The following is a 27,515-nucleotide window of genomic DNA, read 5'->3' as shown; positions in this document are numbered from 1 at the left end:
TTGGTCTGCCTCAGACCTTTGTCAGTGTAAAGACAATGATAGACAATGATGATGTATATATATATATATATATATATATATATATACATATATATATATATATGTGTGTATGTATGTATGTGTGTATATATATATATGTATATATATATATATATATATATGTATGTATATATATATATATATATATATATATATATATATATATATATATATATAATCTCTTTATCTATTTATATATGTCGATAAAAGCTGAGTGCTGAGATATGGCATCTACTTAAGTTTTTGAAAATACATGTGTACTGTATTGTCACTCTACTTCTCTAGACTGAAGAAAGTCGATCCCAAGAATAAGTGATTGTTGGCTATATCCGCCAAGCACAACACGGATAGCCCTCGCGAACGTCATTTCGTCACGCTGAGGTGGTGGGCTTTGTTCTTTGAAAACAGTACAAAGGAACCGAGCTGCATGATGATCCGACACTGGCCGTGTGTGGTGGTCTGATCCAAATATTATCACTCGGCGTTCGCTTGTTTTGATTTCAGGAGACAAACTCGATTACAATATATCCCATACAGTCACAGAAAGTACAGCTCTTTTATCGTTTTTGGAACAAAAAAGATCCCCACATTCATCGGTGGTAATACACCTATGCATCAAACCGCGGGCCAGACAACAACGACTAGCGCTCATACATTCTACACCCGTTGTCATGGACGCGAAGTGCATTCGACCAATCAATGAGCGGTAAATAATGGCTTCCAGCAATGCTGGTCCTTGGCATAGCTATCTGTGCACATGTCGTGCATGTCTGTGTGTGCGTCATACCTCTTGCCGAGAGAAGTATACAATACTACGAAAGTGTAATAGACAACTTACCGAAATGCCTTTAACTATCGGACGTTACGTTGTACAGGTGAAGTTGAGGATCCGTTTATATCGTCGTTGAAAGTCGTGGAACTTCTCAACCTTTTGTTTCTTCACGGTCACAAGAAACTTCATACGGAGTATATGAGGAATAATCATGTGCGATGGTGAGAATTAGGTGCAATAATTTCTGATAACAACAAGGAAAATTTGGAGCGAATTCGGCCGTCGGGCCACTTGTTTGTGACAGTAGCACGAAGCCGCTGTGTCGGTAGAGGACACTATGTCGCTCCGCCACCCGCCGGCTCCCCCGCGGGCCCGATCTCGTATTTCTAGCGGTGGCCATGGTTCGGGATCTCGCACGATGTCAGCCAACGTACGCCGACTTCACGAATCGTTGACGACTTTGTTAGCTGAAAATGACAAATCGCACTTTGTCCATGCCCTGAACGAGTACAACTCAAAGAGGAACGTGTACACCCTCGTGCAGAATCTCAAATCCATCTTGAACACACCTGAGAAGAAACAACTTTATGTCCTCCTTGGAAAAGTTATTCCATCTTCAGACCAGAGCCTGTTCTGGCAGAATGTTGAGTCATTTTGTACTATCCCAGGGTCAGGTCCCAGTAGACCAGTCAGTTCTATGAGCAATACCAGTACCAACAATATTAGTTCTAATCGGGGCATGCATTCGAGACCCGAGTCAAGACTCTATGAGCAGAATGGCAGAAATAGAGCAAATACCTCATTACTCCAGCCCAACAGCCTTCATCTGCCAAACTCGCAACATCCCCAGCCGCAAGGTTTCCAGCAAAATCAGAGCTACTATGAACAGCAACCTCAACATCAACTCCATCAAGAACAGCAGAGACCCTCTCTTCAGCAAATTCATCAAGGCGGAGAGGAACTACATGGAAAGACTGTCAGGAAGACGTCAGGTGCCCAGTGGTCAAATGACCAGACCAGAGACTTGAAGAGAGTTGTACTGAGGAAATCAGAGCTTAACGGAGGAGGGCTGGGGTTTAGCATCAGGGGCGGGGCGGAGCACTCGGTGGGGATCTACGTTTCACTGGTAGAACCTCGAAGCCTAGCAGAGAAGAGAGGACTTCACAAGGGAGATCAGATTGTTCAGGTCAATGACCTCCCATTTGAGAAGATATCACATGCAGATGCAGTGAAGGTAAGAATATTTAAGATATGTGAAAAAAATGAATAGTACACTGAGTTGTAATCTTTTTCAAAGAACATTTTGTGCTAAAGCTTTTTTTTGTCCACACATTTTTTTTTTGTTCTGTGAACTAAATTCTCATTTCCGTCAATATTTCACAAAATATTTTCAAAAATGTATCAGATCACTTGCATGAATTTGAACTTCTGATCACAATATTCAACATCGACACTCAATACAGTAACTTTCATGATAATTCATTGCTCAATCTACAAAACCCTTAGTCTTAGAGGCAGCTTCCTCACCAAGTGGCCAAAGTGATGGGAAAAACATCTCACCTGACCACAACCAAAACAATTTCAGCTGAATGTCTTACCAGGCTCACTCTACTTGGATTCTACTGTATAAACTCTTACAAGTATAGATCTTCCTCTCACTCTCTGACTGGAGAAACTCCTCTTTTTTTCTATAGTCTATCTGTAGCTTCCTTCTTGACTTACAGTGCATACATGTACCGAATGTACTATTGTGGAATCATCATAAGTCTGTGACTATATCAACTAAGTATAACTGTACACTCGGAAAAAAAAACCTTCTATTTTATCACTAATCAGACAACTGTGCATCCTTGGGCAGTTCTGACTGGAGGAAATCAAGCAAAGAAAGAGAAGAAGATATCATACATGTTAGCACCCTGTACCATCCATATTTTATTGTCATAGGTGATAATGCTGAATATTGAATTTGATGGCAATCCCCCCCCCACACACACACATACACTGTACAAACACACCTTATACTTTCTTTGACTGCATGTGCAATGTACAATTAATTGTAAGTTTCACTACCCGAACATGTTCATCTCTGTGTGCCATTGATATACATGTATACATTGCAGGCAGCAGTCACTAAATAATAATAACAATAATGATAATGATAATAATAATAATAATAATAATAATATTAATGGTAATAATAATAATGATAATGATAAAAATAATAATGATAATAATAATAATAAAAATAATAATGATAATAATAATAATAATAATAACAATAACGATCATAATAAATAATAATAATAGTAATTACATTTATAATGCACCTTTGATCATTACTGATATTCTTGGCGCATGAGCGCCTGTAAGATTCAACATATACAAGCTGTATGTTGTGTACACATGAACAGCTACTAGTGTAATACACTGTACATTTGTAGTACAGTGTACATCCCTTCAAATGCAATCCGTATCCAATATTACATAGAAATTAACCAAATATGTGTATTGTTAATGAGTGAATTTTTTTCACTTTTGAAACAGATGAATATATTCCATGAACTTTTTTGCAGTTCTATTATACTTTCTTATTTTTTTTTCTACATATGTACTCTGGTCTTGTCAGGCTTATTGTAACTACAGCATCTGTATATAGTTCTTTCTACATGTACCAAGGTATGCTGCCAGAAGAAGGAAATGTTGATATCTTGTTATGATATGTCTGTACATGGTCTCTTCAAATTAGTCAACAGCTTTGTTCAAATATTGTTTCTTGCCCATGACCTAATAATGATGCAATCATACCATTTTTCCCCCATCCTAGAAATAATATGATGCCACAAATGATACTTGCTTGCTTACTTACTTGCTTAATTCGAGTGGTGTTCTCGATCCACAGTGGCACTCCAAGTTTGTCTGTCCAGCATTGCAGTTTTTATCTCGTTGATACTTGAAGTTCATGAGATATATGAAGGGTTTGTTTTCAAAAACCGATAAGTTCATATTTGCCAAATGGAGATATTTGCGATGAAAGGTCAAGAAAAATAAAGAGAATAATAAGAAAATTTTTGCTTCTTTTGACCATAACTTCAAAAATGTACCTTTATATACAGTGACCAATATATCATTTAAAAGGTACTATTTGTACTTTATGATACCAGAGACCGTACTTCAAAATCTTCAAAAATGGACTTATCGGTTTTTGCGAACAAACTTTTCATATGATACAAAGACTCTGCTATGATGCAGATTTCTGTGCAATTTTTGATAGTGATCAATGGTCTCCTAATATTGAAATCAATGACCCAAAAAAAAGGTTGTGCAAGTGGTTATAATGATATGTACATTGTATACTGGATGAGTGTAAGAAGGAATATTGACCTTGTAAGAGCATAGTATCTTTTAACCAGTGCTTGCATGTTTCATGGAGACTTGTTCATGTACAGTATTAATCTACAGATATCATAATGTGAATAAAATTGTACCTAAATGTATCCAAATAACTTTATCTCATTTACACTTTGCATATATTCCATGGATGTTAAGAAATTTGGCATGTTCATACCAACTTATTGCTCCTTCTTATCAAGAGGTTAAACAGCAGATTTAATGAAGCTAATTGCTTTACATAATCCCAATATAGATTTGTAGACCTCTGATGTTGACTTTACTCTCTTTCTGTGAGTGATTGGTAAACATTCTGACATGCTTCACTGTATTTGCACAGAAATCTGTTAAACTGACAACTTTGTTTGCCCATTTCATTCTTTTGACTCCTTTTAAAGCTCCTTTACTGATGTTTTCATTCAGTTTGTTTGTAATTGTTTGTAAAATATTCATCATAATTCTGTTGAATTCCAGTGAACCAACATCCATGTACATTGTACATGTACACATGTACATTGTAGACCTGCAGACATGTTTTTTTTTGATAACACGAAAGTGAATGATTATAGTTATGATTATAGGAAAGAGTATTAATTGAGCATTAATGATTTTACAATAGACCTCAAAAATTTAGTGTCCACTTGTAAAGTACACTGTAAATTACATCTGACATTCTAATGGCTACGCTACCCATAGAACAAAGAGTACAGTACAGTCATGAAGGTTTATACAAATCGTACATTGTGATTTTTTGAAAGAGGATTCAGCTAGTTTTATTTGACCTAGATGCATCTCATGAACAGATCTGAGTTAAAGACACTGATCTTTCGTGACAGTATCTACAATGTACTGGGAAAAATCATTTTGATCTCATTTCTTAGGTTTGAATACTTGAAAATGCCCCTACAAGTACTTCGAGATACACCATGTGTTAGGGTGACAGTCAGAGTTGCTGAATCTGTTTGCTTTTCCTTGATAGTAGCAACCTTTACTACAAGCCACAATGTCTACAGGTGCTTCCAAATTAAAGCATATACAGTTTTGGTTGAGATGGGGACTCGGGTTTTAACTTTTTATGAGATAATTAGAAACCACTTAAATATGAAATATCAAAGAGCATACAATTTTAAGAGCAATTACAGTAAGTCTTTACTTGCTGAAAATCTTTTTTTGAAATGTCTGAGATATCCAAAAACAAAATAGTCCTAATAAAAGGTTGGTCCCACCTTTTATTAGGACCACTTTGTTTTGCCTTGTTTTTTTGATATATCAGCCATTTCAAAATAGATTTTCATCAAGTCAAGTTTGAATTCCTCTTAGAATTGTATGCTCATTAATATTGCACATAAGTGGTTTCTAATTATCTCGCAAAAAGTTAAAACCTGAATCCCGGCCCCTCTTAACCAGAACCATACCATCCCTTTAAATGCTGCCATAATGTCTAATTTATAGTATGTATATACCAGACTACGTAAAGATTAGGTGTCATTGATCATAATATTGCCACAGTGATACTTTATATGATTATCTTCTGCTGATTGATTTGATAATCAGAAACATTTTTGCAAATTTACTAATACATGCACTGCTATGTATGCATGTGACAGTGATGTTAGGAAATGCAGATTAGATGAAGCGTAATACCTCATACTGAAACATGCAAGCCCACTGTTTTTGCGTATTGACGTACAGTATGTAAATATCATGATTTTGGTTTTAGTGGAGTATATAATATAGCAACCACAGCTTCCTTTACAAATAAAAAAGCTAAGTTGTTACAGCTCTAAAATCACTAGCTGCAATGGACATCACTTTATAGAATGTATTCCTTTTGATGTCCTGTATAAAAAGACAGCTAGTGAAAATTGTAAGTAGGTCAAGTTGATGTTTTGTGAAGCTGTGACATCATCACCTCCACAAATTTGCACAGAGTGTGGAAACTCTATTTTTTCATGAAAATTGATCTGAAACTCTGAAATTTCAAAACTTTATATGTTTTACTATGTGCATGTCTGATTTTACTCAAACTTGTACCTTTCTGTTGGGTTGATTTTACTCTCCAGGGAATGAGAGTCATTTTCATTTATAACATGAAGTGTACAGTTTACTCAATTTTTGTTTTAAACATCATGCATGTGTATGAAGATGCTCAGATTGTACTACAAATCAAGGCATGGTGTGCTTATGCCATTTATGTACTATGTGCTTCCACTGGTGGTCATTGAGAACCTCTAATCAGGAGTACCCCATAGCAAAGACCATGTTTGGAGACAAATTTAAAAAAAAATGGTAGGCGTATGCCTGTACTTACTGAACATGTATTTATTGCACGTTTCAAATAAAACACCTTACTGTACTTGTAATCGCAGGACACCTGCCTTTGAAAGACCTACAGCTGTAGGTGTCACATGATCGGATGTATTATGTATGTCTCACATGAAACCTGATCATACACACTGAAGGTGGCAAAGCTCTGATTTCTCAGCACACAAAGGATGAAAAGTGCACGAACGCAACATGAAACATGTTGAGGTCACCACTGATGTTTTCAAGTCAGCTGAATACCAAGACTAGAGGAATTCTGTGAAAAATCAGAACAATACTACCTTTGTTGGCACAGTTGATACTGTAGAATATAATATATATATTTTTTTTAATTCAGTGATGAATCTCAATTTAAACATTCTAAATTTCTGTTTTGTTGAGTGGCACACATTGTACACTATTACTTGATGATGTGTTGTAATCATTGATAATCATCATGAACATCATAATACTTTAATAGTGTTATTAAGTTGTGATGTGAGCTACAAATTTATGACTGTCTCTGACAGATACATGATATTGTATAGCAGTATAGCATTATAGCAAAGATTCTATTCTGGGTCCAAGGTTGAATACATATTGCACATGCAGTGCGCGCAGTCTTGTTTTCCTCTAGGCATTTGGGTAGTGATGCTGCAGGCAAATTAATGAAAGTGGCACTATGACAGGATGCATTCTGAACAGAACAGACACAATACTCAGCGCCTACCCTACATCAGCTGCACATTGTGTAAACTCAATAGATGATGGGACACAAGCCTGGGATGCTGTGTGGTTGCTGTGGCAACGTATGACTCATGAAATGTACAGTATTACACACATGTAGCTGTGTGTATTCACCTTTTAAATTGCCATAGCAATCCTTTTAGTTTTATCAGATTTTGATTGTGCTCTCATTGTCCATCAATACACAAATTATGTATCAATTCATCAACAAATATGACAAAGATACAACCTTATAGACATTACATATATACACATAGGTACAGTACCACATGTTTTACTAGATGTTGGTACACAGGGAATTCACAGTTTTCATTATAAAATGACCAGTGCAATCAGATGCTGTATACATGTACAATAAATGTACATGTATTATTTTCAGTGGTTGCTTTTGCTAACACTTAAAACTACTCTCTAAAAAAATCGAGTGAAAATGTTCACTCTTTTAGGAGTGAATACCAAAAAAAGAGTGAATTTAGAGTGAAATTGGAGTGAATTTGAGTGAAAATGTTCATTTTCACTCGTTTTGGAGTGACGTCAGGGATCACTCAATCTTCGAGTGATCCCTGAGGTCACTCCAAAATGAGTGAAAATGAACATTTTCACTCGAAATTCACTCCAATTTCACTCGAAATTCACTCTTTTTTGTAGTCACTCTCAAGAGTGAATATTTTCACTCGATTTTCTTTAGAGAGTACCTTAAAATTATACAATTTATTTGATTAAGAATTGTCCTGAGAGATTAATTTTAAAAGGGATGGTATAGTTTTAGTTGAGATGGGGATTCCGCACTCTTTAACTTTTTTGCCGAGTAATTACAAAACCACTCATGAAATATGAAAGAGCATACAATTCTAAAAGAAATTCAAAGTTTATTTCATGACATTTGGTTTAAAATGACTGAGATATCCAAAAGCAGATGTGCTTTATTTTGTAGAATTTAGTTCACACATTTATCATTAGGTGAGGAAGATATATTCAGCAGAAAGACAATTTTTTTTTGTCTCTTTTGCAGTATCAGTGTAAATCAATTACCTGCCATTCGTAATGTAGTCATCCATTCAAGTAGGCAACTTTTGCTCCATGTATAAAATACTTCAAGTATATTTTTGTATTAAATGGATAACAGGGCTTTGATTCTTGTATTTATAAGCATGTGTGTAGGCATATGGGCCATTCTCAGATTAAGTGTTCAATTCCATGTGAGTAAAACCGAAAAATCAACCACAAAGTAATACATTCAAAGATGTGTTTTCGGAAACTTCAAAACCGGTCAAATACGAAACAAAAAGTGGAACATTCTAAATGATGGCCATTCATTGAGTAAAAATGAATTGAAATAGAGCATCATATATGATTTTTGATCACCAATCAGATACGTTACCGCAAATTTACATGTTGTAATGGACTCCTAACTCTTAATTAGATTGATTGTTTTGATCCAATTTCTGTTCAGGAAAAGACATCTGTCCCCCCTAAAGATATTGGGGTTTTTCAAGAGGTAAAGATGTTGTCATCCCTTGCTAATTGGTAGAAATTATTTCTGTGTGGTAGGTTGAAATATGCTTTTTGCTGAAATGAAATATAACCTTAAGATTCACTTTGTATATTTAGCAAATTTCGCTTACAAATAAAGTTTCGAATCCCACAAATCATGCAAAGGGAACGATTCGATCTGGAATTTCCACAGGGAACAAATATGAATTGCTTTCCTGGGGAAATAACTATTGAAAAACATCGAATCACCTTTGGTAACGTATCTGGTAAAATATAAATGATAATTTTAGTTGTGTATGAATTAATAAATATCACCTGTTTAATTATTTACCTCATGAATTGATGTAAAAATGAACGATGTAAGCCCAAATTAACCATTTTAAACATTGTACGTAATATTTAAACTATGAAATGTAGTGGAAAAGAGCCCTAAATGTGAAAGCTAAGTTCTTCATTCACAGAATATTCTCATCTTACGTCTGAATGTATTTATCCATCTGACTATAAATATTCATTAAGTTTTGATGGATAATGCAAACAAAGTTTAAAAAATATATTTTTGCAGGCACTTAGAAGGAAGTAGGTACAGTTTCTAAGAACTCGATATGCTAAACAGTTGTTTGACGTATGGTAACGTATTTGGCTCATCCCTTTTAATGAAAATGAATAAATAATTGTTCAACTTATCAATGAATCTTGAGTAGTTCTTCATATGTTGAAAAACACTAGAATAAATATGCAACAGAACACTAAAACTTTTCTCGGAAGCATTTCATAAACTACTTTTTACTCTCTCAAAGTTTGGTAACGTATCTGGCGTGCCGTAAATTAATCTGTCGGTGAAGTTACAGAGCAATTTCTACTGAATATTCTTCATTTGAACATAACTTTAATTTTTTATGGAAGCGTCATGGAAGCGTCATTCTATGCAGAATTGTTTCATGAACACTTTGTTTTACATAACATTATTTGTCACCGTGGGTGCCCTGAATTATACGTAACGTATCTGCTAAATCTGAAAAGCAAAAAACTGATATGCTGAATCTTAGCTTGGTCTTGTAAAATAAACGTTCAAAGTTGTTGCATAGAATATGAAAGTGGCTGGGTTTTATAGAATAGAACTTTGGAGTTTATGAGCACACAACGATTTGTTTGTAAAAACATTTACAATTTCTTTTCAGTATTTTGATTATGTGGTAACGTATCTGTTGAAAAACTTGGTATTAAGTTGTGAGACACTGACGCAGAAAGAAAAACCATGTGGAAGTGTTGCTCTTTTTCACCTCTCTGTCCTTTTGGTGTAAGAATATAATCCTGAGGTCCAACAAAACGAAGCATGTAATTTGTAGGGATGAATTTTGACCAGATTTGATCCCCAGAAAGCACAAGACCAATGCGCAAAATTCGGTCACGTATCTGGGGTAACGTATCTGTGGTAACGTATATGGTCGATCATATTATTATGAGAGCGATATCTACCAAATATTTCTCACTTGTAATAAACTTTAATGTTGAATCGATGCGTCATTCCGAGGAGTAATGTATAATATACAATTTGTCTGACATTGCAATATCTGTCGCAGTGGGTGGCGTGAAAAGTATGTAACGTATCTGTCTAAATAAAAGTGTAGAAAACCGATATTTCAAACATTGTACCGTATTCTCAATAAAGAGCTGTTGCACAAAAAATCTAAGTACTTGCAATGTATGAAGTATCCTCAGGGTTTCATATACACAGAGTCATTGCATAGTCTTGTTATTTTCGCAATGCTGTAACACTAAAGAAACTGGTAACGTATCTGGCGGTGAACTTGGCGACAGGTTTCAAAAGGCTATAAAAAAAGAAGTCAATAAAAATGTTGGAACTTTTTGAGTATTGTGATTAGCACATATGATATGCTCATCGTCCATGAAAATGATATTTGGAAAGTGTGTTTGTGGACGGAGAGAAGCAATAAAACATAATTCTGAAATAGCCGGCGACACTGCGTTTTGGGGGTCTTAACGAAGTTTAACAGCAAAATTTTATACAAAAAGGCAGACAACCGCATTTGATCGTGTTTATTTTTAACAAATAAAGTCCTCGTGATATATTATAAACATTCAAATAGTATCTAATAGGTTTCAGGGAACCGCAAACTGTCATGGAATGTTGGCGACACCAAAATTCCGTATTTGAACGCTTTTACTGAGAATGGGCCATATGGCATATGTTTGATATTTTGTGCAATTAGTATCTTGTACTTTCAAAATGAATGTAGAACCATGTGCTGTCACAATTGCAGAATAGGTACAATCATGTACAATGTATAGGCCTACTGGTACCTGCATGTAGACTGTGCAAAATTCATTACGTATACAAATGCGTGTGTACTACAATCTTCTAACACTGAATAATGGTTGTTTTTTTTTTCATTCTGTGTTTGATTTTTAAATACTAAAGTCTTCGCAGGCATACTGTATAGCTTTTACAGTTTATTTCATTCTTCAGTTTGAAATTTTGTCATCATTATTCATGTTACAGGAATGGGGTAGATCTGATGCATTTCTGTGTATTAAAAATTCTGCTTGTTGATTACAAGTCATTGTATCATTGCCCAAAAACAAATATACTTCTTTGTCACATGAATCTTGTTTCCTCAAACAAGGTAGACATTGAACCTTCTTGGGTTCCTATGAGTGATTGTAACTGTATGGTAAAAGACAAAAGTGATATTAGAAATGTGCATGGGTTCTCCCTCTGATTTCCCCTTGTAAGCTTTTTGTTTTCCCCTCCCATGGAAAGCCGAACCCATGGGCTTTGCAAATAATAGTGGCTGGTACCCATTGTCATGCAAAAAGGGGTTGAATCCCATTCAGACCACACTGGAGGTATAATAGTGAGAATAATCAATACCTCCCTCAGCCCCTGAGGAGTCAGCTAGGCATTATGAAAAGAGGATGCTCAGTGAAATGGAACTACATCTATTCAGGGCGCATGCACTATGCCTGCACACAAACACTCAGACACACACTCACGCATACACACATCACACATGCAGTTGAAGAAAGAAGGACTTGCTGTGATACAGGGACTGTTTAAAAACAAATTGACCTTGTCTCATGATCTGAGCTGGGATTTGCATTTGTTATGTGATGGCTTGACTTGTTGATCGATTTTCTAGGAAATGTATTCTTTTGTCATTTGTGAGTTTTCTACTTTTTCTTGTTTGTGCAACAAAGTCATGATCTACCAAACGATGCAAATTTATATGAAACTAAAGGATGCTTGAAGCCATATATAAGCAAAATGCATTTGATATCATTGTGTAGATCATCCTTATGTATCAGTCAGAAACTGGGCAGTGTTCGATAAACATGACATGATAGCCATAACCAAAACATTCAAATTCAGATGAGTACAAGCAAGAATTACGGACCTGTCATATTCAACACTTATCCAGATTGTTATATCTTTTGCATCATAGAGAATAGGAACAAGAGCATTTCTCAACTACTGGGTTGGTAAAATACCATTTTCTCTTTTAGATCTTGAACAAAGTAGTGAGACACATACATTGTACAAGTACAATGGTTAACTGATGGCCATTGTATCACAGTCTTTGAAAATCTTTCTACCATCAACCTCATCATGAAAGTACCTCATCATGATTTTCTACTATTTTCAGAGTGGAGCAAGGAGTGGAGTGAGTGGTCATGGTATTCATAATATAAACGCAATGCTTCAAATAAGTTTTCCATTCTGATACATTGCATTGCTATTGTTTACCTTTTACTTTCATTAATACACATTGTCTAAGAATATGAATGATACAGTGTTTACACTGTATATTTTCATGAAAACGTAAGAGTAATTCTCTTACAGTAGGTTGAATCCACAAGAACCATCATGATCACATTTAATGAATTATGAATCCTTAACAAATAAGTAATAATATGTGAATAAAGATTGAAATAGTACATGTTATCTTTTATATATTTTACCTTTAACAGATTCTGAAAAATACTACCAAGCTGGTGCTGTATGTCAAGAGTGTGGGGCGTGTCCCTGGATCGTTCCTCTCACACCAGACTTACACATGGGTAGACCCCAATGGACGGAGTGTTTCTCCTCCTCCGGATATTGACCCTCTGAGGGGGAGGATGCTGAATGATTCCCAGAACAGGAAAAGTAGCCTCAACTTGCTGAAGAGTGGAGATGAGAAAAAGGTATGTATTATACACTTTCTTCACAAACTTTTTGTTTTAGTCTGCTGATTTGGGTTTTAAATAATTGGTTTCTACTGAGGATTTCAAAAATCTCCTGTACGTCGTATCTTGTTCTTCATATTTTTAGTGAATGCTTTCAGGAGAGAGTTGTGTGACATAAATTGAAATGAGTTCATCTTATTTGTCAGTGTTTCATCAGAAGTTACACAGAACATGAACAGATGTTTGTTTTTACCGTCATCAGTGTTTCAATAATGGCTTGGCAATTTTAATATTTATTTGAGAGTGTATTATTCCATGAAATACTGGTAGACTTTTTCGCCTTTCAAGATCTCTGATATTAGCTGTTACATGGCCTGCTTGACACTGGGTGATTCATGTTATGATACAAATTCCATACATTAACTTCTTGGAATTTTTTGATATGTGTCCAAGAAAATTGTCTGCACACACTCTCTATGAACTCAAGGGGAATGCTACTTTTATGAAGGGAAGAAAAGTATCTTCTTTTGTTGTTTTTGTTGTGGTTTGCCAATCTTTTTACCTGGATTGACACAGTGACATTACTAAATGCTAAGTGCTAAATGTTAATTACTAATTATTACAAAATGATTTCATGACATGATGTTCCTATTGACTTCAGATTGTCCTTTCTGCTCAGCATTACACTGGTATGAACATTGCATTTGTACCATTGCTGGAATTTGTAATTTAATGTCTTTTCCTTTGATTGAGAATCAGTGCGGTTCAGTAATGTGGATGGAGATGTCTTGTTAGCTTTAAGTGTGAGTCAAGCTGTACAGAACTGATTAAAATCAATATTTGCCATGTTTTCACAGGTGCAACAGCTGCTACTGCAAAGCTTCTGTTTGTAATACGGCATCACGTCTTGTAGAACCCCAGTTTGAGTCATACATGATATAATAAAATGCACTTAAAGCTGAAAAGACTTGCATAATTTGTAATTATCAAATCATTTGAAGAAAACTGGCTACAGATGTAGATTACTCTTTTTTAATCTTGATGCAGCATTTGCTATTGATGATATACTCAAATTAAGTATCACTCTGTGTGAGTGTTTGTTTGTTTGTTTTTTCTACTGGCATTGTATTGTATTACTTTTGTGAAAACTATTAATCTGTTAGATTTAGCTATGAAAAAATGAGCTTCTAGACCATTGGTCACATGTAGACTTTCTTGTACTACATGGTACTTTTTCATGATAGTAATATTCCATGGCAAATGAGAATCCCATATGTTTAGGCTTACTGTATTAGGTTTCTTCATTTGACAGTGGTTTATTGAGAGCAGCCTTGTGAGTTGTTTGTTCAGTAAATACAAGAGCAAACATTAAAACATTACTTCATAAATATTGCAATGTTTTACAAAGGAGATGCATACCGAGGATTATTTCTTGCATTGTCTAGCTATGGATACCTGACCAGTTGTCACTGGGAAAGATGTGTGATGTACACGTATAGTATTTGTTTTGTTCAGAGTCATCAATTGCTGTATCTTGATACATCATTGCCATTTAATATGGATGTGGTGTTTTTGTTCCAATGAATTAATAAATTATATTATTTTGTTATTGTCAGTATGCATTTACTGTAGATGTCACATGGAATTACTTACAAGGCATGAAATTTATGCCATGAATCAAGGATATATAGTGAGACCTGCACACAGAAGGGACTCTGTGATATAAGTTGTTGATGTGACATTCAGTGAAGACTGCAATATTAAAAGTTAATGTTAATACATATCAAAATGCTTCTACATGTATTTGATTGTGTCTTAAACCAGTGGATCCCTTTATCTTGCAGGTGAATGTGGTGGTGAATGAAGGAGAGAGCCTGGGCCTAATGATACGTGGAGGGAAAGAGTTTGGTCTTGGTATCTACATCACTGGCATTGATACCTACTCAGTGGCAGATGATTGTGGCCTGAAGGTAAGCTTCTTAGCACTGTAAATGCCTTTGTTGGCTGCCATCCAAAGGACAACAGCATAACATGTTTTCACACATTAATGTGCCATAGAATTTTGTTGTTATCAGCCATTTTGTGTTTGTGTGTAGTTGATTTCATTCACATTTCAAAACTATGGTTAGCTATTAGTTCTCCCCATGGATGCTTTCTTTCAGCTTTCTTTCCTATTTTATTTTTTGTCGAGCCCACCGGAGGTGTGGGGAGACTAAGGGATCGCCTGCAGCGTATGTCCGTCCATCTTCCGTCCGTCTGTCGTCTGTCCGTAACGCTACAAAAACTTGAATAACTCTCTATAACACTGAGGATTTCAATTTCAATCAAACTTGGAGGGAAGAGTGGTTATGCAAAGTTCCACATTTTACCAAACATGAAGGGCACCTCAAGGTCAAAGGTCACAGGCAGAGGTCAATGAACTTTAGGGCCAAATGTTAAGTTTTTAAGGCGCGTTTCGTTTATGGCTCGTAACTTTTGATGTATCTGTCTATTTGTGACCAAACTTAGATGGTAGATGTCCCTTGGGGAGGTGAAGGTCATCACAAGGTCAAAGGTTACATACAGGGGTCAACAAACTTTTAGGGCCCAATGTTAAGTTTTTATGGCGCGTTTTGATTATGGCTCATAACTTCTGATCCCTTTGTCTGTTTGTGACCAAACTTGGATGGTAGATGTCCCTTGGAGAGGTGAAGGTCATCACAAGGTCAAAGGTCACATACAGGGGTCAACAAACTTTTAGGGCCCAATGTTAAGTTTTTATGGAGCGTTTTGATTATGGCTCATAACTTTTGATCCCTTTGTCCGTTTGTGACCAAACTTGGATGGTAGATGTCCCTTGGGGAATTAAAGGTCATGACGAGGTCAAAGGTCACAGAAAGGGGTCAACAAATTTTTAGGGCCCATCGTTAAGTTTTTATGGCGCATTTCGATTATGGCTAAGAACTTTTGATCCCTTTGTCCGTTTGTGACCAAACTTGGATGGTAAATGTCCCTTGGGGAGTTGAAGGCCACCACAAGGTCAAAGAGCATACATAATTGTAGGCGGGTCAATGAACTTCTGGGAGTTAGAAAAGTATTAATTTCTTGTACGCGAATGGGCGAGACACAATTTGGCACTTGCCTTGTCTTTTGATCTAATTTTCACCAAACATAAAGAATACACATACATTTCACAAAAGACATAATCAGGGATTATGTCTTTTGTCTTATTATATTTTTTCATTTCTATCTCATCATCAAGTACATTTTAATTCACTCATAGTAGTGGCAGATTTAATTCGTTCAAAAATTGGCACTTTGAAAGGTATATAGAGATGAAACAATGGATTAGTTTCTCCCAAAAAGAGATATTTGTCCTGTTTATATATTCCTCTTATGTAAACATTCAAGGATAGAAGGATAATGATATACACTGTAGCGTATTTCATAACCATGGCAAGTATCAATCTGCTGCAGATAGTAGACCTACAAAGAATTTGATATTTGTTTCCAAAATTGTGCATTGCTACTGTACTGAGAGGGCAAGAGAGATATGATTGTCTAAGTGAAGTACAACAAATGCTTGTCAAGACCATTAACACTGCTGAGAATAGCATCATATGCTCTCTCATTTTTAAGATGTGATGCTTATACAATTCAGACATGTATGCAAATATGATACGTACAGTTGTAGATAAAAGTCATCTTGTTAAGCTTCTTCCAAATTCTATTCATTAGCAATCCACTCAGTATTAACCAGTAAAAGTTTTTCAAAGCTATCTAGGCCAGTGTGCATCAAGATTAAAAAACAAAATAAAATAGATGACATCTAGAAAGAACAGATATTTTTGTTTAAATGCATGAGTTCTCCTATACTGACAGGTTGGTGATCAAATCATGGACGTCAATGGACGCAACTTCCTGGACATCGAGCACCAAGAGGCGGTTGACATCCTAAAATCCTCCAAGCTAATGATGATGACTATCAAGGATGTTGGGAAGTTGCCCTATGCCAGGACCACCATTGACAGGACCCAGTGGTTAACAGGTGATGAGGTGGACAAGGGTTCCCCCACCCTCTCTAGGCAAGGTGTCAGACGGGGCAGTGGGGGCGGGGTGATTGATGAGACAGACTCCCTCTACAGTGAGCTACCAGAGAGGCCTGAGGTGAGTTGGTTTGACTTCAGTTCTAAACACAGAAACATCAGTATTTTGTAATCACTTGAGCTAAAGGAATAGGATTCAAACTCCCAAAATCTCCCAACTAAACATCCTTAAAGGAAAAGTTCACCTTCATATACATGTGGATAGAGTGAAGGCAACAATATTAGCAGAACACATCAGTGAAAGTTTGGGGAAAATCTGACAATCCGTTCAAAAGTTATGAATTTTTTAAGTATCTGTGCAATCACTGCTGGAGGAGAAGACTACTACAGTGTGTGATGTCACATGCGTACAACAATATAAGGAAAATAAAAAGAGAATTTCACAAAACTTGACTTTTTGAATAAAGTGCACATTTCTTCGACTTGTTACTGACTTATGTTAGGGGTAATATCATTCCCCCTGACTTCTGAAAGACAGAAGTCAAGTGTTCTTTTATTATGTGAGAAAAGTGAGAATATCTTGAATTTTCTTTATACTTTCTTTATATGATTGTACTCATATGACATCACAAGCTATAGTAGTCTTCTCATCCAGCCGTGACTTAGTAGAAACTTCAAAAATTAATAACTCCGATTTTCCTCAAACTGTCATTGTTGTGTTCTACTAATATTGCTGCATTAACTCAACCCACATGTCTATGAAGGTGAATTTGTCCTTTAAGCATGAGATCATCATGCATCTGCTCCTGAAGAGTGCCAGAGACATTTTAATCTAGTAGCAGCTTATCAAATATAACCATCAGATTCTAGCAAGGAATCCTGCATTTTCAAAGAGTGATTTTAAGAGTGAAGAGAAGATATAAAAAATGTGTTTATATTTCAACAAAATATACACTTGTTTCCAAACAACCAGAAAAAATTGTGTATACTGAAAAAGATACACACAAATAAATAAAAACAGGAAGCGTATTGCCATTCGGTTCGTAGCATACATGTATATTGGTTAACATTAAAGCTGTGTACTTTTTAAAAGTTATTTATAGTACTTGGTATGGAATGTTCACATCCTGCTTTAGAGTTTATATATCTGGATTGCATTCAAATTTGTGTAAAAATACTTGGAGCTGTACACTAATGCATGTGTACAGAAAAATCAATTAAAATATGTGTTCAAGGTTTAATTTGTGAATGATACTTTCATGAGCAAGATGCTGTTATTTCTTGTTTCCTGCACCAAACAGTCTGCTTTCAGCCGTGGCATTGGTTCCCAAATGATGTACAGCAAGAGCATGGCAGGGGTGCAGAACTGGAGCATGCTGGAGGACCAGTCCCGTACCCTTCTCAATGACAATGAGCGTGGTACCATGATGTATTATCTGGAGGAGTATCAGCACAGTACCATCACTGTTGATGCCCTGGTGATGGCGCTCTTTGAGCTCTTCGACACTCATGCAAAGGTATGGTGTGTGACCTAGATTAAACCCCAATATATTGATAAGAATAGTTAGTTGGGATGAAGATTCTCATTTTTGCAACTCTAAAACTACTTTGCCAAGTATGTGATATGCCCCTGCTTGCATTCATCATCTGCATGCAGTAAGTTCTTTTGCAAAGAAAGTAAGAGGTTCATGTGTCCAGCAGCATATCCATGAGACTTACAAATTCCATGAAGGGTTTGAGAAGGTTAAATGTGAAGTTTCATACAAAATGTTTTTGCTTACAGTTCTTTTTTTTTTCAGGTGAAATATTTTGAGATGAAATATGTGAATATTACTGCAGAAAATACAACTTTCTGTCATGATTCGAAGAAGAGCTTTACATTATCTGAACAGATATGAATAATTTGTAATTTATAAATTATGGTTAAGCACAATTTACCATTTGCATATGAAACAAAAACCCAGCATTACTGCTTCAAAATAGTTCTTAAATGTGAGTTAGGGATAGAAACAACCAATGTAAAAATTTGAACCAGTATCATTGATGTTAAGTATTATTAAGTATTGTTAAATACACAAATTATTCACATTTTGTTATAACAAGTTATAATAAAAACAAGTTATGATAAAAATATTTCCAGACTAAACCGTCTACAGTTACAGGTTAATGAGAAAAATAGTGATACAAATGTATCTCCTTATATTTAAAGGGTGTGTACAGTTCTGGTTGAGGTGAGGATTTAGCTTTTAACATTTTGCAAAATATTCAGGAATCACTCTATGAGATATCAAAGAGCATGCAATTCCATGGGGTATCAAAAGTTTATTTGATGAAAATTGGTTTTGATATCCAAAAACAAGGTGAAACAAAGAGATCCTAATAAAGTTGTGGCATGTCGCCTTTTATTATTATCATTTTTTTTTTTTGGATATCTCAGCCATTTGAAAACCGATTTTCATCAAATAAATGTTGAATCATTCTTAAAATTACATTCTCTTTCATATTTCATAAGAGGTTTCTCATTATCTCACTTAGGAATGTGCAAAACATGAATCCCCCTCAACCAGTACTGTACAGTCCCTTTAAGGCTTTATTGCAAAAGTTTTATATGGTAGGATGTTTTATGATACAACTGACCTACACATATGCATCAAAAGAGATATCTTGAACATTTTTTTTTAAATCACTGCTCCCAAAGGTAAACAGGATCTTTAAAGTTTCAATTGAAAAGATATCACTTCGTATTTTTGATCCATTAGATTATGGTCAGAAGCAACATATGGTTGAACATTTCTCCCATGCTTATAATAATCTCTTCATTACTGTGATATTTTAAGACTGAATTCCAATACCCACAAATAATTTTTTAGTACTTTGAGGACATATTTACCTTGATCAATGCGTTAGATCCTGTAAATTTACTCAATTGCCCTGAACCAATTCACCCAGAAATATCCTTGTACTGTGCTGTCACAAATGCAGGGACATCTTGCAATTTACTTAAGAGCTTTTGATACTGTGTTGACAGTGCATATGAATTTGCTTGATTCTTCAGCATGTATTGAATTTCTTTCAATAAGAATTTTCTATTATCCTAATGTTTCCGTTAGAATGGAGATTTGTTTATAAACATGACACAGGTTTTGTTTCCATTTAGATGGATATGAAGCAATATAAATATTTGTCCTGTATCTCATGACAACATGGGATAGTATATGGCAGTCATGTGACCAGAACCTGTCTTTTCTTTCAGTTTTCATTGTTGTCAGAGATCCGTGCCTTCATCCACCCAAGGGATATTGACAGATTTGACAGCCTGGTGCTAAAGAAGGAGGTGGAAGCAATGAAGGTAAGGTCCAAAGGAAAACTTCAGCAGGAAAAATGCAGGTTCACTAAGGGTTTATGAATATCAACTTCACATTGATTCATAAGTCTAAGATGGCATTTTGAATGTGAAATGCAGTTACTTACCTTTGTTTGGTGATCTCAACCTTTATTTAGCTCAATCAGTCACTTTCCCTCTCCTCTTACCAAGGATGTTCTGCTCATAAAATACCTTAAAGTCAGTGAAGTTCAGTTATCTTTCCAAATGTACTGATTAGTTGATTAGTGTGTTGTAAATTTTCAGCACCATGAGTTAAAGTCTGTGAAGAATTGATCTGCAAAGATGACAGAGAGTCAATTTTCAGCCAAATGTTCTTTAGGAAAAAACAACTTTTTGCTCTATATTTTCCAAGGGGTCAATACTCTCTAAATGCAGTATAAGACAAAACACAGTTTTCAACTTAACAGGCAGATCTGCATTGAAAGAGGGAACTGTGGTTTATGTGAAACAAGATCAATCCCAATGTGGAAAAACTTACCAAGCAGTTGTTTTAAAAACAAAATAATACAAGTGCAAAAACACACACTATTTGGTTTATGTATAAGAAAATTAATACAGTGATGGCTGAACCAGACTGTGGATGAGTAGCTGTCAGAAGACATTATTATGACATTACCATAGCAATGGTTCAACACATTAGAAAGGCAAATTAGTAGGCTGAGGTCATTGTTGGTTCAGCTGTTCTAAGCACATGACATTTCCCAAAGGAGAGGAATATTTATTGATCGCACACATACAACTTTAGGCAGCAAATGTTTATAGATGCTGACATGATGCTGTGTGCATACATGCCTTAGATGATGTCTTTAACACACGTATGTCGAGAGTCCAGGAATCTGATTAATTTTTTAGCTCCTTTGATTAGCACAGATTTAATGAAGATAAGCATGGCATGTAAAGAGGTACATGTATATACCACTCACATCTTTGCTTGTTAAACAGGATAAGTGGTATTCTCAAATTGTATGTGGATGTAAAAGAAGAGAAAAATGGGAAGAGATGTGTAGTGTAAAACTGAAAACTGTAATTAAACTTGCATATCACAGGTATGGAACTCATAGAGATGAGCATATCAGACACAGTGAAAAACTACACTTCTTTTAGTAGTGAAAATGATGAGCAGTTGTATTTCATCCACTATATGTCTTCTATATGTGCAAGTTCTGATTTACAAAAGAAAAGAATATAAATGAAGATTCATATGGATTGAATTAACTGGTAATTCTTATTTTGAACTGTCGTAACAACTTACATCACAGGCTCAATGTTTTGTGATGATATTAAAAGTATAACATATTAATTGGGGAACAAGATCTTTAGAGGCATGACAGCAACAAAATGGAGGTATATTACTAGTAATTGACAGTCAGGAAAAAAAAAAACATATTGACCACTCAACAAGCTGTTCCATTTTGTATTTCTGTGTAACACAGGCAAGGCAGCGGGGTTACTTTATGAATGAAAGAGAAACCTCCTTCACAGACACCATGTCAAACAGCAGTCGGTATAACTCATCCAGCTCCATTGACTCACGACCTTTGACCCCGCCACAAGTGCCGAAACAGCTTCCACCAAATATCAGGGTAAGTGCTGATTTTGTGTTTGCTTAATAAGACAAACAAGGAAATATGCACTCCCAAAATGCCTTACTCACACTCCTCTCTGTTTAATGAAATTATTAAATTTATTGTATAGAGATGAGTGCTGTCCTCTGAATTTTCCCTCATGATTTGTGTTTCCAATCTACATCAGGTAATCAACGAACCAGAAGACAGGTACCAAGGAATTGACACAAGACAGATCAACGATGACACAAATGGGCTTCCAGACTTTGCACTACCTGTGAGTGTGATGAATTTTAAGCCAGTATCTCACTTAGCGCCTATATCGTGACCTAGCAAGATTAATGCATATATATGTAATATCGTATTTCATCAGTGTCTATTTTATGCATGCAGAGGCAACACTTTACAGTAAACAGGACTGACAGAGAAAAATCCTACTTTATGTTCTCAACTTCTGAAGGATGATTGTTTCTTAGTGAATGATATATGTGTTATCTCATACTGAAATCAGATTTCCCCATTGTTTATGGGAACTAAGGGTGTGATGTCTTTTAATGCTACAGATTCAGTATCTTTCAAATGACATATTAACTTCATGTTAGGCCTACTGTAGCACTCGTGCCCAATTTGACTGAAATCAAGGAAACCTGAAAGAAATTATAACATGTTGGATTGCTTTCGAGATATATTCTTAGATGGGGGAGGGCAACTAATGTCTTTCAGTTCAATGTATCTTGAAAGAATAACAATTGTCAATAAATAATGTTGTGCCCATAATCAGTGTGAAGTATTAATTCCTAGACAAATTATATCAGTTCTCAGAGAATGTAACATAATGTGGTAGTTGATGTCTTTTGTTAGAGGTGATGATTATAACATTTCTTGTCTATATGCAGGATTATGCTATTGGCTCACCAATCAACAATAACAGTGGCAGCACACCCAACCAGAACCAACATCGCTCCTCTCCCTCACCCTCCACCTTCAAACCCAAGTCCCTCTTCAACTCATTGGACTCACCCAACATCCAGAAGGTCACAGTAGATGTGCACTACAACAGCCACCTGCCAGAGGAACCTTCCACTAGTGGTCGGGGGGTGGGCCTGCCTCTTGAACCTATGTACATCAGCACCAAAAGCCCCAGTGAGGATAGTGGAGTTGACCTGACACTGACCAATGGATATACCAATGGAAATATCAATTTTGACAAGTAAGTACAACCCTCATGCTCTTACAGTATATTTGAGTTTAACTCATTGAAATTAACCAATTCATTACAACAACATCTATAGGAATCAACTCTGTATTTCATCTACCATGGGATATAAGTAGATATATATGTTTCAAGAAGTAAATTATGATTAGTATTTTGTCCGTATTAAAGATTATCTTCAAATATATGTATCTCTGGATGATTGCAATGAGTAACAATAAATCAACATCTAAAAACTGGGATATTTCCCTCTTTCCCAAACACCAAGATGATTACCAGAGTCAGGATATGACTCCCCCCCCCCCCAAAAAAAAAAAAAAGAAGAAAATAATAATTCCAGAATCAAATATATACACTATGAGCAAACCTTGCATGTACATCAATATGATAATCAGTGGGGTTTTTTTTTGATATTTGCAGCATTATGATAGTTAAAGTGAAAGATTTTTTTAGTCTGCCACATCAATTTTTTTAAATATGCACTATATCAAACCAAATGTTGATGGATTAATGTGTTACATTTTTGTTGGAATTGACAGTGCTTACGTTTTCATCCTTTATTTCTAGATTAAAGACTTTGACATCTTCACCAAACTCTATGGCCAGTGATACAGACATTAGTCCTCGGTCATCTGAAGTGAGCCCTCGCTTGCCAGACTGCAATACGCAGCTATCCTCAGACAGGGGCACAGACATTGGGATGAAGTCATCCAAGGAGTCAACGTCGGCTTCGATGTCAACGACGCACTCAGGTGGAGAGCCCCGTCCAGCTCGGTCCCACAGCAGGCAGCGACGGATGAGCCTCGATAGCGTGTCAACTGAAGGATCAAATTCAGTGGTGAGTTTGTCACTCTTGATCATTGAATTTGAGTGAATCAGGGAGGAAGTGATCTTATCAGAATTACAATACAGTTCATTGCATCATGTTGTAGACGAGAATGAAAGAAATGTTGATAATTCTTTAACAATAATGTACACAAACTTTAAGTGATTATGGAATCGCAGTTTTATTTTGTTTTACTTTGAAAATGAGTCATGTTCACTGTAGCATAAAGTAAATTAAAATGACTGTTTTTATGGCCTTGCATGTGAATGTCCATTGAAAATGTGTCTTTCAGAAAAGAAGAAAAAAAGGAAGTAACTCCTTTACAGTAAATGATTTTAGAGATTTATTGATTTAGCCATACAAACCTAGGGGGAGCAACAGTCACTAAATTTGTGACAAAAATGCCTTTATCGATTGCATTATATTGAAACCATTGCCTCATCTAATGCATCATTTTCTCATGTAATTATACTGATATCACTGTTTCTTTTTTTAAATTTGCAAAGCTTCAGAGTTCCATGACCTTATTTTTAATATCCTGTCTTTTAATTTGAATGACATTTTTCATCATGTTTAATTTAGTTTACTCTTCATATAAACTAATATACTTTGTATTTCCTTGTCAATGCATAATCAGCAGAGACCATTAGAGTTTTCTTGATATTTTTCCCTTAAAAAATATAGGTTGGAGAGTTGATCAGCCGACAAAACAGTGGGACTGATGGAATTCCCAGGCGAATTAGTGACCCTACTCATGTAAGTCAGCATTTAGAGTAACAGTAGTTCATGAAGAGTGCAGTATTATGTATTCATTTGTGGTAATCATTGGTGGATATCATGACATTTCTGTCTTACAGTCAAGAGTCAAAATTATGATAAGTACCACCATAAGAAAATTAATGATGAGAAGTAAGTGCCCATGCTTACCACTAAGCCTGTGAAATGTTTTTTAAATGGATTTTGGGTGATGTGTCCAGCTCACTTGCTTTTCTGTACTGAAAGCATGCCTGCTTATTTCATGGTATTCAAAGAGATACTTATGGTGAACAAAGTGAATACTTACATGTATATCCTTCAGTAACAGTATTTAAGCAGCAAAAAAAAGACAACTACAACAAACTGTCCATCTAATTTTATGCACTCTGAGCAATTACTGTTCACAAAAAGTGACATCTTTTAGATTTTAGATTTTACAAGGTTTTTGTGTGACTCTGGAGAAAAAAAAATAGCAAGATACTCTTGAAACTTTGTTTCAGCCTCACCATTTCCTAGGGCCCACTCTAGAAAAGTTAAGATGTATGACCAAAAAAAAAAAGAGAGAAATGATGAACAAAGGAGTGTCCAAGTTAATGTTGATATTGTTTTTCACTCACTTAGTAAATATGGAATATTTTGATTTTTTATATCATTTAGAAGTCATGCGTGCATTAATTTGACAATTTTTTTTTGTCATTTTATTCAATGACATGCAGCATACACCAAAGGATCAAAAGAGAAGTGTGAACCAGACAAAGAAGGCCAGTGAAACACTGTATGAGTTGAGAAAGAGCAATCCAACATCACCGGTATCGTCATCATCGTCCTCATCATCACCTGCATCCAATCATCGTTTGCCATCATCTACACAAAAGTCAAAACCCGGCAGTCATCTGTCCCGACACCAGCGCCCCGTCTTGCCACCCCCTCCACCACCCCCTGCTACCACAAGAGAAACCTCTCAATCCCTTAAACAGCCAAACCCCATGACTCCACCTGTCCTTGATACCACTCCTTCACAGGAAGAGATGCCCCCACCACCAACAGAGTTCCTTGAAGACACCCTTCATGCCATCACTTTACCCTCACCACTCCCCTCCCCTCCTCCAGACCAGTACCTAGGAGATGCCCCTCCTCTTCCTTCTACCACACCTCCACCACCACCACCCGAGTTTCAGACAGATGATGATGATGATGACGACAACAATCTTGTCCTCCCGGACCCCTCCTCCTATTCCCTCTCTGAGGGCCGGACAGGAAGTATGTCTCATGAGAGATTGCCAGTCAACACCCAAAAAACACAGGTTAGATTATGAAGAGTTCTACCACTCAAGTTATGACATACCTGTTAACGATATACCAGTATGACAGTGTCTTTCCTTACTGTGAAATAACCCAGGATCCCAGGCTAGCTTAACTCCAGCCAAAGCACACTGAGTCAGTGACTACACAATCTCAGACATGCCATCAAAATGTTGATGAACTGACAGTCACTCACTCTCTACCCTCAAGCTCATCCCCACCAGAGATTCATATCAATTATATCCCATATTACTGGTTCCTATGTTCACTGCATTGTTTCTGTCAAATATTTTGTCATACTGTGTTCTATTTTAGCCACTGGCGTACTCCTTGTGAACAGTACTCTGTGATATTGTGTAGTAAAAATTCATTTATTTCTAAACAATGTTTTTCTTTGTTGTTTTATATCATGTATATGCAGTATAAAAAAAATGTAAATGTAAATATTTCTTTACCAGGGAGATTTTGAATGCTCAAATAGTTCAGTATTTGAAGAAGAGATTTGAACTGATGTTAATTCAGAGGTGAAGATCAAGTATTGTTCACACAGATTTAGACATGTCAATGCATCATATCATTTGACTCTCTCTTTCTCACTTTCTGTCTGTACAGGTCAAGACAACATCAGTGAAATCTGATGAAGCACTTGTCGTGGATACAAGAGAGGACCGACCTCCCCACCATGAGATCATTGTGGTGAGAAAGAGTAAGCCCAACCTGGGGATTGCTGTTGAGGGTGGCTCAGGGACAAGACAACCACTGCCAAAGATCATCAAAGTTCAGGTAAGAAACAAAGGAAGAGATATGTATGTGTATCTTGAGAGAGTATGACAGAGGGAGTAGGAAGAGATTCGAGTTGAAATTCATGGTATTCTTTTGATTGAATTATGTGGACTTGAACCTATCGCTGACACAGAATACTGTGCATTAAATCTGAGAAGAATGATTCATTTGTCTTGTTTTTCTTCCATGTAATTCTATGTAAACAATAAACTCCCTGAATGTTCTGTTATGCTGTTATTATTAAACCAGCAATACTAGCTGGCTATTTTTTTTTTTCACATGGATGAAGAGGAGCATTTTAGATCAAACATCTTCTCCAATGATGTTGTATGTGCTGGCAAGGTTTCAAAATTAGGGTCTCCTGTTATCACAGTCTACTGCCTATCTGCCACACCAGTGTTCTTCCACAATATCCATATTTGGGAAATGGAATCAAGAGACAATTGCTCATCATACTGATTGTCTCATAACTGAGTATATTTTTCACAGGAGAACTATATTTATGGACCTCATGTCTATGTCTTTGTGTTTCAGTATGGAGGCTCAGCCTACCACAGCAGCAATCTGAAGGTGGGTCATGTCATTCTAAGGGTCAACGGGAAGCCACTGCATGACCTCTCCCACTCACAAGCTACCAGGGTCATTGCTGAGGGTTTCAAACAGAAGAGTTCGGACTCCATGGAGTTTATGGTTGTAGATTCCAACAAGTTCAAGCTGGTGTACTAG

General features: G+C 36.1%; 1 protein-coding gene across 1 annotated transcript; it reads left to right on the top strand.

Moving 5' to 3' along the window:
* The first annotated feature begins 936 nt into the window (after nucleotides 1-936).
* LOC139718401 (whirlin-like) lies at nucleotides 937-27,515 on the top strand. Its single transcript, XM_071629874.1, has 14 exons — nucleotides 937-2,045; nucleotides 12,737-12,952; nucleotides 14,779-14,904; nucleotides 16,796-17,080; nucleotides 18,261-18,476; nucleotides 20,213-20,308; nucleotides 21,778-21,927; nucleotides 22,097-22,186; nucleotides 22,806-23,119; nucleotides 23,690-23,960; nucleotides 24,633-24,704; nucleotides 25,421-26,008; nucleotides 26,619-26,789; nucleotides 27,324-27,515. Exons 1-14 carry the CDS (start codon nucleotides 1,149-1,151, stop codon nucleotides 27,513-27,515), a joined length of 3,684 nt encoding a protein of 1,227 aa, XP_071485975.1. The 5' UTR covers nucleotides 937-1,148.

The sequence above is a fragment of the Diadema antillarum genome, unplaced genomic scaffold (assembly GCF_040938485.1).
Source record: "Diadema antillarum isolate AM-2024a unplaced genomic scaffold, OU_Dant_1.0 scf00000094, whole genome shotgun sequence".
Lineage (NCBI taxonomy): Eukaryota > Metazoa > Echinodermata > Echinoidea > Diadematoida > Diadematidae > Diadema > Diadema antillarum.
This window is presented reverse-complemented; position numbering and strand designations above follow the sequence as displayed.

Coding starts and splice junctions, on each gene's coding strand:
- LOC139718401 (XM_071629874.1), top strand. CDS start 1,149: ATGTCGCTCCGCCACCCGCCGGCTCCCCCGCGGGCCCGATCTCGTATT. Junction 2,046..12,736: donor CACATGCAGATGCAGTGAAG/GTAAGAATATTT, acceptor TACCTTTAACAG/ATTCTGAAAAATACTACCAA. Junction 26,790..27,323: donor CAAAGATCATCAAAGTTCAG/GTAAGAAACAAA, acceptor TTTGTGTTTCAG/TATGGAGGCTCAGCCTACCA.